General features: G+C 42.1%; 1 protein-coding gene across 1 annotated transcript in view; it reads left to right on the top strand.

Annotated features, from left to right (window-relative positions):
- PHLPP1 (PH domain and leucine rich repeat protein phosphatase 1) overlaps positions 1-12,248 on the top strand; it is a 151,191-nt gene extending 138,943 nt beyond the window's left edge. Inside the window, exons 15-17 of the mRNA XM_087707566.1 lie at positions 3,350-3,544; positions 4,447-4,675; positions 9,802-12,248. Of these exons, the coding sequence (XP_087563692.1) occupies positions 3,350-3,544; positions 4,447-4,675; positions 9,802-10,977 (1,600 nt within the window). The 3' untranslated portion in view covers positions 10,978-12,248. The remainder of the gene's footprint in view (positions 1-3,349; positions 3,545-4,446; positions 4,676-9,801) is intronic.
- Positions 12,249-13,594: the final 1,346 nt, after the last annotated feature.

The following is a 13,594-nucleotide window of genomic DNA, read 5'->3' as shown; positions in this document are numbered from 1 at the left end:
AACAATCCGGGTCCTCATTTTACCCATCTCGGAAGGATGGAAGGCTGAGTCAACCCTGAGCCGGTGAGATTTGAACTGCCGAACTGCAGAACTGCAGTCAGCTGAAGTAGCCTGCAGTACTGCACCCTAACCACTGCGCCTCAGCTCTTAAGTCACATGAGGCCACTTTTTCCCCCTCCCCTACAAATCCAAATTTAAATATGGTGATCCTTTGAGGATATGTTGGTTTTGAAAAGGGCAGTGAACAACTGAGATGAGAACAGATTGAGGGGGAGCCTACTATCCCTCTCTGTACATTAAAGGAACTGGAAGAAGATAATTATCTGAGTGCTGCGGTGAATTCTTGCATGTGCCTATGTTGACATGAATAAGGAGAGTGTGTTGGGCATGGATATGATACTTTTGAATAGGCACTGTGAAATTGAACTCACTGATTCTGTTCATTTGAAGCTGTTTCTCATTTTCAGAATGCAGTGGAATCCTTGAGTTGAAATTCACTAGTTTTGGTTTGAAAAAAAAGCCTTAAGTGCAATTTATATATCATTTCTATTTATAATGCTCCCTCCAGCTGGGACTCGGGAGGCAGAGAATAGAGGGGGCATGGCCAGCCAGAGGTGGTATTTACCGGTTCTCTGAACTACTCAAAATTTCCGCTACCGGTTCTCCAGAACTGGTCAGAACCTGCTGAATCCCACCTCAGCTTGGCAACTGCAGTGATTCACTTAGCAAATATGGCAACAAAAGCCATAAAATGGGGCAAAACGCAGTTAACAAATTTCTCACTTAACAACATACATTTTGGGCTCAACAATTGCAGCTGTAAGTTGCGGACTTCCTGTAGAATCAGTTTCAGCCAAGAGGATCAGCCGAGAGGTTTGTCTTCACTGCTTCAGAGGGTTTCCTTAGGGATTTTATTGCTCAACGTGTATAAACTGCCATTCCTAATGAAGCTGATTAACCATGGTCCCACTAGTCTTATTTTGTTGTCATGGTGCCAGTCAAGAGGTGAAGTGCTTCAAACAGGATATAGGTGCACAATGTTCATTCCCACTCACCTTTCCTGGGTATCGGCACTGAAAAACGCCATCTCCACCTTGAATCCTCATGGCAATGAAAATGAAATATTGACAGTCTTTAAATTTAAACGTATTCTCTCTTCATTTTGTCCTTGTAAATACATGGGTCTCAATAAAGGCTGTGTGACATTCGTTGCCTTGGTAGCAAGTTATTCTTGCTTAATGAAATTAACATGTTGGCATTAAAGAAGAATGTGGTTTGCTTGGTTTTTTGGATCAGCTATTTTAGCCCTTGAGGTCTGTAGTCAAGGTTTGTGGATTATCTTATGTGAACCTGGCCAGCTGTCCTTTATTCCGTACATAATGATTAAGTGAAACAGTGAAATGGGTGAATTTCCAAGCCTATTTGCAGAGTCCTGCAGTCCAGCCACATCACGTTCCCTGCTGATTGAAATATTTTCATTTTTCGGGTCAAAAGCGTGAGCTGATTTCCTGGGCTCTCCTCATTTGGCATGTCCCCTTTTGATGGTTTCGTCATCATCTTAATGGCTCTGCTTATCCTCCAAAGAACTATTTTGAGACATTTTTCTCTGGTACAGAAGGAAACCTAACGGCGTGAAACAAACACAAAACGCAAATTAAAAACAAGGATGAGTTTGAAAAATAAAAGGATAACCCATACATTACACACCCAGTGATGTTAAGAGTGGAACAATTGTAACAGGGTGGAATTTGATTTAAATCAAGTCGATTTAAATCACGATTTAAATCATGATTTAAATCACTAGTAAAAAGGCTTGATTTAAACGTTTACTTTTTCTTAAACTTTGCCGAACTATTTCTACTATGATAATGGAAACTCAAGTCAGTTACATGATGCAGAATCATCTTTAAAGCAACTGAAGTTATACTTCACACTAAATCTGATATGTCCAACCTTCATAACTTTTAAGACTTGTGGACTTGAATTCCTAGAAATGCCCGAGCTGGCTAGGGAATTCTAGGAGTTGAAGCCCACAGGTTTTAAAGTTAACAAGGTTGGACATCCCTGTACTTTGATTTTAAATTAGCCAGAAAGTCACAATGAACTGCAAGAGCTTTTGTTCACATGTCTAGATCAGGGGTGTCAAATTGGTGACCTATGGGCCGGATACATCATACACAGGCCACACCCACCCCAGCTCAGCAAACGGAAAAAACGTCGTGAAACATCACGTGACAGCAACGTGGTTGCTGAGAGTTTGACACCCGTGGTCTAGACAATGAATGCCATTTAAACTATAATGTTTTTCTCTCTCTTCTATATATTGCCTTATATCAGGTAATTTGTCGAATGGAAAAATAATTATGTTAACAATCAAGTATAACTGAGCAATCAAGCATAACTGAATTCCATTGAGGCATATCTAGGAAAAACGTGTCTTGTCCTTTATGATTGTAGTGTTTTCGTAAATTAAATGTGATGGTGGTTTTCTTTTTGTATATTACAAATATTCTTGATATTAATGCCCAGTGCTTTTTTCTGTGTCATGCCCAAAGGAAATTATTAGTTGTTCTGCAACAGAAATACTGCATGGCAAAAAAGCCAGTAGATTGGTTCCACCACAAAACCGCGGAGGACAAAATCGCGCTCGACGAAAGCGCGCATTTGACATCATCACAGCGCGACAAAAACATCGCGCTGTGATCGAAAAATGTAAAAATAAAGCGAAAACTTTACCCTAACCCCCCCAAACCTAACCCTAAACCTAACCCTAAACCTAACCCTTAACCTAACCCTTAACCTAACCCTAAATCTAACCCTAAACGTAACCCTTAACCTAATGCTAAACCTAACGCTAACCCTTAACCTAACGCTAAACGTAACCCTAACGCTCTAAACCTAACCCTTGCTTTAATTTTAATTTTATTTCAATTTTTAATTTTTTTCGTCGCGCTGTGATGACGTCAAATGTGCGCTTTCGTCGAGCGCGATTTTGTCCTCCGCGGTTTTGACGGGTCACGAGTAGATTGATTACACGTATAATTAGCTTGGTCAGAGAATAGGATATACACTATTTTTCTCCTACTGAAGAATTGTTTATATGGATTCAGCTTTTTCAACATTCTCCATCCTCTTTGGATTTTGAAAAGACCTTTCTTTGCAAAATGAACTGCAAGAAATGTGAAAGCTGCTTAATGTTAATACCTGGAAAATGCGGGAGTGAAACGTGATGGCACGTTGATGGAGACAGCTTTGTAGAAAATTGCCCTCCGTCAATTGCCTCATGCTAAGCTGGCTTGGATTGCTCCACACTTTATTTATTTGTTTGTTTGTTTGTTTGTTTTGACAGACTGTGTGTGGCAGCCCTTTCCGCCAATAACTTCTGTGAGAACAGGGAGGCCCTCTACGGAGTCTTCGATGGAGACCGCAATGTGGAAATACCCTACCTTCTACAATGTACCATGAGTGATATCTTGGCCGAAGAGCTGCAGAAAACCAAGAACGAAGAGGAATACATGCTCAACACTTTCATTGTAATGCAGAGGTCAGTTGTATTTGCAAAGTTGGCATTTGTAAAGATAAACCAGGATCTGTTTTCCGTATACTGAACATGTCCCTCTTCCAGATTGGACCCAGATTGTTGGGGGCAATATGCTGACTCTTTGTAAACCGCTTAGAGAGGCCTGAAAGGCCTATGAAGCGGTATATAAGTCTACTGCTATTGCTATTGCTATTGCTATTCTTCTTCTTCTTCTTCTTCTTCTTCTTCTTCTTCTTCTTCTTCTTCTTCTTCTTCTTCTTCTTCTTCTTCTTCTTCACTCTTTTTGGGGTCCCTTTTCACTTGTTCCTTTCAAATGGAATAATAATAACATAAGAACGGCAAAGCAAAAGAATAATTATGTGAATGTATATCTATAATCTGTATGTAAGAGAATAAATGACAGTAAAAATATAAAGCATAATATAGGTAAATAATATTTGGTCATAAGTAGCTAAGTTTAAATAAATAAAGAAATGTACATAAAAATGGATAACGAATAAGGAGATTGTGAACGCAAGATAGAAATGTATAGGAGGGAAAACACTAACTGCAAAGAAACCGATTCGGAACTGCGGTATGATATACGATGGAAACTTATTATTCCTATGTTGTTTTTAAGTGATGTGTTTGTTTTTGTTGATGTGCTTATGTGTTTAAAATAATAAAATAGTTTAAAATAATAAAATAAATAACTAAATAAAAATCCCATCAGCAGCTCTAATAGAATGCATCAAATTTCATTTTGTAGCTGTCTTAATTGCTTTCTGTGTATGAATTGCTCACTTTTTCTGCTGAATCTTGGAAATAAGTGTGTGTGTGTGTCTGTTGACGTCAATTCTATATATGCACGATCTTTGTTTCTCTCTTAAGATTAACCTCTTAATGTTGTTATCTTGAAATTCCAGGAAGCTTGGGACCGCCGGGCAGAAGCTCGGGGGCTCCGCTGTCCTTTGCCACATCAAACACGACCCGTTGGATCCAGGCGGATGCTTCACATTAACCTCAGCAAATGTGGGAAAGTGCCAATCCGTTCTCTGCAGGAACGGGAAGCCTCTGCCTTTGTCCAGGTCTTATATGATGAGCTGTGAGGAAGAGCTAAGGAGGATCAAGCAGCACAAGGCCATTATTACAGAAGTAAGACATTGGGTGGTCAGACACCCCCCCGCCCCCGGGGCGGGTAACGGAGGGAGGGACCAGGGTAATAAAATGCGGGCGCTTCTTTGCAAATCTCTTTCAGAACCCTGCCAATAAGGCAGGATTTCCTTCTGACATCCTGCTCCCATTCGTATGATTAATGACTGTAACTGTGATTTATGATCTATGACTTATCACTTGGCTGTTTTTACGTACACTGAGCATTCTATTTCTATTCCTGTTCTGTTCTATTATATTCTACTACTGCAATGCGCTCTACATGAGGCAGCCCTTGAAGAGTATCCGGAGACTTCAGCTCGTCCAGAATGCAGCCGCGCAAGCGATTGTGGGTGCACCTCGGTACACCCACATTGCACCTATCCTCCGCGAGCTGTACTGGTTACCGATTGGTCTCCGGATACGCTTCAAGGTGCTAGTCGTCACTTATAAAGCCCTTCATGGTATTGGACCTGGGTACTTGAGAGACCGCCTGCTGCCAATTACCTCCCAAAGACCCATTAGATCACACAGGGCTGGCCTTCTCCGGGTTCCGTCTACCAGCCAATGCCACCTGGCTACTACCCGGGGGAGGGCCTTCTCTGTGGCAGCTCCGGCCCTTTGGAATGAACTCCTCGCAGAGATTCGGACCCTCACCTCTCTCCAGGCCTTCTGAAAAGCCGTAAAAACCTGGCTGTGTCGGCAGGCCTGGGGTTGATGAGTTCCCTTCCCCTCTCGATTTGTGTGTCTGTTGGTTATTTTTAAATGCTTGTATTTGCAGTTTTTGTGTTCCCCTTTCCCCCTTTGGGTTTGTGCGCCGCCCTGAGTCCCGCTGGGAATAGGGCGGCATATAAATAAAACGAAAACTAAACCTAAACCTATTATATTCTATTATATTATTATATTATACTATATTATACTATATTATACTATACTATACTATACTATACTATACTATACTATACTATACTATACTATACTATACTTTACTTTACTTTACTATACTATACTATACTATACTATACTATACTATACTATACTATACTATACTATACTATACTATACTATACTATACTATACTATACTATACTATACTAATTATATTATATTCATCCCCATCCCATCTTTTTATAAATGCATGTATTTATAACATACATTTTTAACATGTGTGTGCATTGTATATGTTCTGCCCGTTAAAGGAATTTTAATGTCTTTTTACTGCGGAGCTCAGAGAGGAAGACAAAGGAGGTTAAAGGAGTTTTAATGTCTTTTTACTTCGGAGGTTAAAGGATTTTTTAATGTCTTTTTACTGTTCTGCCCCGGGCAATGAGGTTCTGCTCGGGCAGCCAGTTAACTCCACGCTTAGGAATATCTTTCTGATCACGTTTATTATCAGGCATCCTTAATAGCAAAACTTACAGTTCAGTGCTAAGATTCTTCTGACTTTCCATGATCTGTCCTATCACGTAGTGTAAAAAGACATTAATTCCTCTAACCCATGCTGCTGGTGCAAAGTTGCTTCTGGTAGCGCCGAAGGAGATTCAGTGAGTGGTCAGTAATAAATCGATTTCCCGGGCAGAGTACCCCACTGCCCAATCAGGGAGCACAGATGTGGTCATATGTTATGGGACTACATTTCCCATGAGGTAGTTTCTTAAAGGAGACAGCTCTTAATTCCTATATTAGCTATATACTGTTGGGACAGCACAGTATATATATTTAGTGTCACAACCCCTGGTAAGCCCCAATTATGGGAGGAAGCTAACTGCTTCCATCCTCTGTCAATCGGCTCGTCACAAGAGTCCATCACGACAGAAACCCAATATTTTTACTGTTGCCTTTGTTATATTTGTGTTTTATTTGTGCTGATAAATAAATAAAGGGAGACTAGTATAGATCTATTTCAAGCTATTTAGCTCTCATCAGCTAGCCATACCCTTACTGGGATTTGAACCTGTGCTGTATTGCATCTTAGGCAAACGTCTTAGCCATTATGCCACAGGTCTCCTCCTTATCAGCTGAAGCCAGGGAAGAAGGTATACATTTAGTGTCACAACCCCTGGTAAGCCCCAATTATGGGAGGAAGCTAACTGCTTCCATCCTCTGTCAATCGGCTCGTCACAAGAGTCCATCACGACAGAAACCCAATATTATATATATATATATATAATTTAGATTTATAAGGACATTTAAATTCAAAAGTGACTCTGCACAGCATATACCAAAAAACCAATATAATGTCTTTTTAAAAAGGGGCAAAATTGAAATAGAAGAAACCTCACATAAGAGAGAAAACATATATCACAATCCCTCACAATGAAATATACATCTAATAGCTTTACCATAAAACTATCCCAGAGCTTAGAGAAAAGTCAAGATCTTTGGGAGGCCATCCTTAAAGAAATATAAGGCAAAGATTCCTAAAATGCTGTTGTGGACAATCACTACGATATCCATAATATTAATTAATATCAGAGGTATCCTTCCAAAACCAAAGGTACTTTCTTCAGTTTGCACATTTTCACCGTTTATAACAATTTTTTTTTATTAAAGCATGTAAAAAGGTATGAAATGCAAGACATTTCCTTCAGTTTCCCTTTCCCCATTCCTACATCCTTTTTCATCTTTGATCCAGTCTTTAAATGAATACAGGATGTTAAAAATTCCCTTATTTCATTTAAAGTCAAACCAAGCCAGAACTTGAGAGTATGAACACTACTTATTTTTACTTTTTTTAAAAAAACAAATGTTTTTCCTTTCTGATATTAATCTTTTTCCCCCCCTGAGGGGAAGTAACATATCTGAAAAAGACATGTAATTGGGGGCATGTGAAAACAGTTTTTCTGCAGAGCAATTTCCTGAAAACAAGCGAAAGAGTCCAGGCATAATTCATTTCCTCTTCCAACCTATAGGATTACAGTAAATCTGCATTTTCTAAGCCTACAAATAGAAATTTGGTATGGTAGGGCTGCAGAAAAGAAACCCACAACTTGTTAATTTCGCCTTCTTTTAATGCTATGCAGTGCAGAAGGGATAGTATGTTAGTATGATAGTATAGGGATGGTTTGTTAAAGAGTTATTTCATGCCGAGTTATCAGTTGCCATTGCAGCTAGTTCTTGACTTACAACAGTTCCTTTAGCGACGATTTGAAGTTACAATAGACCAGTGTTTCTCAACCTTGGCAACTTGAAGATGTCCAGACTTCAACTCCCAGAATTCCCCAGCCAGCGAATGCTGGCTGGGGAATTCTGGGAGTTGAAGTCCGGACATCTTCAAGTTGCCAAGGTTGAGAAACACTGCTCTAGGTGATATATATCAGTAGGATTCAGAAGAAGCGATGATATTCAATGACAGAGACGCAAACATTCAAAAAAATGCAGAAGTGGTAAATAATTTTTCAAAGAACAGTGGTTGTTAAACTGGTCCGTGGGCCAATTGTGGATTGCTGTTTCCCCACAAGCCTACTGGCAGCAGCTAACAAGTAAAAGTTTACGATACCTTTCAAAAATAAATAAACAAATTTGAAGCTCAAAAAAGGTCTTGTTCAAAGTCAGAACGTTTCCAGAGGAATTGAACAACTTTGGGACTCTTTTGATAAAGTTGGAACAATCCACGTAGACCAGATGTGTCCAACCTGGTTCCACCACAAAACCGCGGAGGACAAAATCGCGCTCGACGAAAGCGTGCATTTGACGTCATCACAGCGCGACGAAAACATCGCGCTGTGATCGGAAAATGTAAAAATAAAGCGAAAACCTTACCGTAACCCCCCCAAACCTAACCCTAAACCTAACCCTAAATCTAACCCTAAACGTAACCCTTAACCTAATGCTAAACCTAACGCTAACCCTTAACCTAACGCTAAACGTAACCCTAACACTCTAAACCTAACCCTAACCCTTAACCTAACCCTAAACCTAAACCTAAACCTAACCCTAAACCTAACCCTTACCTTTATGTGAATCGGCTTGCTTTAATTTTATTTTTATTTCAATTTTTAATTTTTTTCGGCGTGCTGTGATGACGTCACGTACGCGCTTTCGTCGAGCGCAATTTTGTCGTCCGCGGTTTTGACGGGTCACGGTCCAACCTTGGCAACTTTTAAGACTTGTGGACTTCAACCCCATGGGGAATTCTGGGAGTTAAAAGTTCACAAGTTCTTGAAAATTGCCAAAGTTGGACAGGCCTTTGAGGTCAGAATGTTTTGAATTGGAAAGGTTTTTTGCATACTTCAAATGTGAAATATCTGCGGAGAGAAAAATAGTGCAGAAAAGCCCCATAGTTTTAATCTGCCCAATATCGGTCACGGTGCAGATCTGTTACTTTTCTATTGCTTGTAGAAATTCAGCATCATGTCTCAAAGTGGCAGGAAGGGAGATACGATAAGGTTCCCTTCCCCTTTTAGCTGCTTCCAACAAAATCACTTCCTGCTGTTAGACGGACATTAACTTTCCATTCTGAAGTGTTAGAATTCCTCTCTGCCTCTTTTAAAATTATTGGACATCCTAGGCGTTGCAAATTTTATATTTCTCTTGGATGAGTTATCAGTGGACCAGAAAGATGGCCCACACCACCCAGAGGTATCAGTAGCTTCGACTGGTTCTAAATCCCTTTACTCAAACCTTATCCTTCCACTCCCCCCAAGTAAGAGCTGGTTATTTACTTGAGAGACCGCCTCCTGCCGATTACCTCCCTTCGACCTATTAGATCGCACAGATTAGGCCTCCTCCGAGTTCCATCCGCCAGTCAGTGCCGACTGGCGACTACGCGGAGGAGAGCCTTCTCAGTAGCAGCTCCGACCCTTTGGAACGATCTCCCCGTGGAGATTCGCACCCTCACCACCGTCCAGACCTTCCGCACAGCCCTTAAGATCTGGCTATCCCGTCAGGCCTGGGGATAAGATTCTAATTTGCCCTACCCGAATGTTGAATGAAAGTTGTGTTTTATTGCTTTATTTTTTCTTATTCACGTATTGTCTTATGTTTTGTCTTGCACTCCCCCTCCCATGAATTGTAAGCCGCCCTGAGTCCCCTCAGGGAAAAGGGCGGCCTATAAATCACAAATAAAATCTAAGTCTAAATTTAGTTCTTTAAACAACATTAACACATTTTTTGTCCCTCCCTTCTAGGATGGCAAAGTGAATGGTGTAACAGACTCGACAAGGATTTTGGGATATACCTTTCTCCACCCAAGCGTCGTTCCACGCCCCCACGTGCAGTCCATTACTTTGACCCCTCAGGATGAATTCTTCATTCTGGGCAGCAAAGGCCTGTGGGACAGCCTCTCCATCGACGAAGCTGTGGAGGCTGTCAGGAACGTGCCCGACGCCCTTGGAGCTGCCAAAAAACTTTGCACGCTGGCTCAGAGCTATGGCTGCAATGATAGCCTCAGTGCCGTGGTGGTTCAGCTCAACGTAACTGAGGATAGCTTCTGCTGCTGCGAGTTAAACGGGGTCCCTCCTCCCAGCCCCGGCAGCTTCCCCCAGTCTGTCAACGTAGTCATCAAAGATAAGCCTTCTGATGCTTTGGGAATGCCTTCGTCGAGCAGCGGCATGGCCTCTGAGATCAGCAGTGAGATCTCCACCTCTGAAATGAGCAGCGAGGTTGGATCCACGGCCTCCGACGAGCCCCCTCAGGTAACCATGAACGAAAACAGCCCCGCGTACCCTAATGAACAGCGCTGTATGCTCCATCCAGTTTGCCTCTCCAACTCCTTCCAAAGGCAGCTGTCCAGCGCGACGTTTTCCAGCGCCTTTTCGGACAATGGCCTTGACAGCGACGACGAGGAGCCAATCGAAGGGGTCTTTTCTAATGGGAGCAGAGTCGAAGTGGAAGTGGACATCCACTGTGGCCGGGCAAAGGAGAACCAGGTGGTGCTCCAGGCCCCGGTGGAAGTCACCGATGAGGGCATTGTCATCAGTGCGAATGAAGAAGACGCGTGCCCCCTTCGGAAGGCCGATGCTTCGGCCACCGGCACGATTGGGCGCCGCCGAGGCAATGGCTCAGTGGCTCCTCCGGAGAGGAGCCACAACCTAATCGAAGTAGCAGCCGATGCGCCACTCAGGAAGACGGGGGGCTATTTTGCCGCTCCAGCTCAGCCAGATCCGGACGATCAGTTCATCATCCCGCCAGAGCTTGAGGAGGAGGTGAAGGAGATAATGAAGCAACATCATGAGCAACAACAACAACAACAACAGCAACAACAACAACAGCAGCAGCAACAACAACAGCAGCAGCAACAACAACAACAACAGCGTCAATATCAACTGGACCAACTGCCCGATTATTACGACACGCCACTATGACGGAACTTTGGGAAACAAGCTAACAAGACATTAAGAATTGGAAGCTCCTTAGGTTTGTATTACACTAACGAGGTGAGGAAGGAAGAAAGCTTTTGTTCCACTTTCTCTTCCAGATCCTTCCCTTTAACGGAGAAGTGCAGCTGCTTCTTGATTGTTAGCTCTAATGATCACCAACTCCCCCCCCCCTTTTTTTTTCCTAGTGATGCTTCACTGGATAGAAATTAATCTAGTTTAACTCCTTCCCTTCCTTAACATATCAGATGTGTACAAAACAAGTGGAGAAAAATTAAAATGCAAAAGGTTTAATATATTACAAAGAAGCTGATGATGACGTTGGTGTAATATTTTTTAAAATTGTTCTTCTTTTTTTCTCCCCCCTCCCCCTGTCTGTTTGGAAAACGGGGCAGTATCGCCAGTGCTAAATGATTAAGTAATATTGTAATACTGTTATTTCTTTGAGAGAAAAACAAAAAAGGCTTTTTTTGGTCTTGAAAATGGATAGACATTTGTAGAATTATGGAGACTAACTCCTAGGAGTTGCTTTTACTCTTTCAGGTGGCTGTAAGTCACTGAGACTCACTAATTTTCTCTGAGAGAACAGCTGATTGGGAAATTCCTGTAAATAACTCAGTGTTATATAGTGATGCTTCACATGTTTTTGTAGACCTGGCAAGGAGGGCACAACCTAATAAACTGACATTTTGCCCCCCTCCCCAACACACGCACACACACCTGTTTCCATGTACACCCGGGAGCTTTCGCATGTACATCAAAGCTACCATCGATGCCACCAAATTGGGAGGGCAGGAAAATCCTATCAACGCGGAGTCCTCTCAGCGGGTGAAGGTGATGAAATGTGTGAGGCCCCGATGACCTATTGGTCTGTACCACCATCTTGATTTGGCGGGGCCCAAGTCACCAGGGGGGGACGGGGACGGGACGGGACACGACTATGTTCTCAAGTGAAGTTGCCCACAAATGATGACATTTTTTGGGATTCCAATCCATACAAAATTAGCAGGAGCAGCTGTAACAAGCTGGGCAGACTTCAGTGGGCCACAGGTCCTTATGTTAATTTTATTTTTTTTCCAGTCTTCACCATTAACTTTTTTGGCACATTTTTGTGTGTTCCTCCCGGCTGTCACAACCAGCATGATTGTATAGAGTTCATTTACTGTAGATCATTTACATACCAAGAGTTATATTAAAGAAGAATGCACAAATGAACATGTCATAATTTTTGTTATAATAAATATAAAAATTTACAAATACTTGCTGCCTCTAGTATGTCTGTACAAATACACACACACATGTGTGTATATAATCTGCAGTCCTCACAGTGAAAGGTTCAGGTTCTGACATTTTTTTTATTACAATAGTTGTTGATAAACTAAACTAACATTGCCCTGTCCTCAATATTTAAAGAATTACTGTTGAATTGGATAGAATACAGGAGGAAGACAACAGAGGAGTTGAGTTGTGTTGAGTTTATTATATTTCTATGCCGCCCTATTCCCCGAAGGGACTCAGGGCGGCTCACAACCAAGTCAGGGGGGGGGGAGGGGGTACAAATAAGAAAAAAGAACGCGAACAAAACAATACCACAATTTAAACACTCAACAACCATACCATTCGAGAGGGGGACAAAAACTCATTAGCCCCAGGCCTGTCAGAACAGCCAAGTTTTAAGGGCTTTGCGGAAGGCCTGGAGGATGGTGAGGGTCCGAATCTCCACGGGGAGCTCGTTCCAAAGGGCCGGAGCAGCCACAGAGAAGGCCCTCCTCCGGGTGGTCGCCAGTCGGCATTGGCCAGTGGATGGAATTCGGAGGAGGCCTAATCTGTGGGATCTAATCGGTCTATTGGAGGTAATTGGCAAGAAGAGAGGAGACAAGGGGTAAAATGAAAAGGAAGAAAAAAGAAAGAAATGTGAAAGATAAGGAAAAAAGAGAGAAACTCTTTTTTCAGGGACAGTGTAGGACTTAAAGGACCAAGCTTTAACAATGCCAAGGAGAACCAACTTTAAATTATTTAATTATCCTGAGATTTTCTAGGGGATTTTAATTTCAGTCCAAACATGTTACATGTTGCATGGAAACTATTCCCCCACAGGAGATGTAGTTTATGTTCGTTTTTCTTTTTTGCCATGACAATGTGCTAAACAGAATCCAGCTGAATCTATGTTAGGAATGAGTCACTGCGGATCTGCTTCTCCTCGTACGGCAAGAGAACAGGGATGTCAAATGCTTCGCCGAGTCCCGTAGCTTGTGGCCTTGTAAATAGCAGGTAGGGTTTTATTTTAGATTGACAACATCGCTACACAAACTGACAAGATGACCTGCCCCGGAGCGTCATCATATGAATGATGAAGAAAATTGGAGAGGACGGAGCCCGGAGCCACTCCGCCATGCGACATTCCCATTCCCCAACAAGAATTCCCACGGCCCTTTTTAAAAAATAAAAAATAAAAGAGCCACAACACTTGGAGGCAGCTGAAAAGAATTTTGATCGATGGTTTAAAATGTTTTTGAGGAAGAAAGCAAGACAATGATGGGACCATTCCCCCCGCTGTCAGAGCTGCCACAACGCCCCCACAAGGAATGAGGCCAGTCTGATCTCG

The sequence above is a fragment of the Thamnophis sirtalis genome, unplaced genomic scaffold, assembly GCF_051295495.1.
Source record: "Thamnophis sirtalis isolate CommonGarterSnake01/CBP01778 unplaced genomic scaffold, rThaSir2_p1.2 scaffold_2, whole genome shotgun sequence".
Taxonomy (NCBI): domain Eukaryota; kingdom Metazoa; phylum Chordata; class Lepidosauria; order Squamata; family Natricidae; genus Thamnophis; species Thamnophis sirtalis.
The sequence above is the reverse complement of the archived record's forward strand: the minus strand, read 5'-3'. Positions and strand labels throughout refer to the sequence as shown.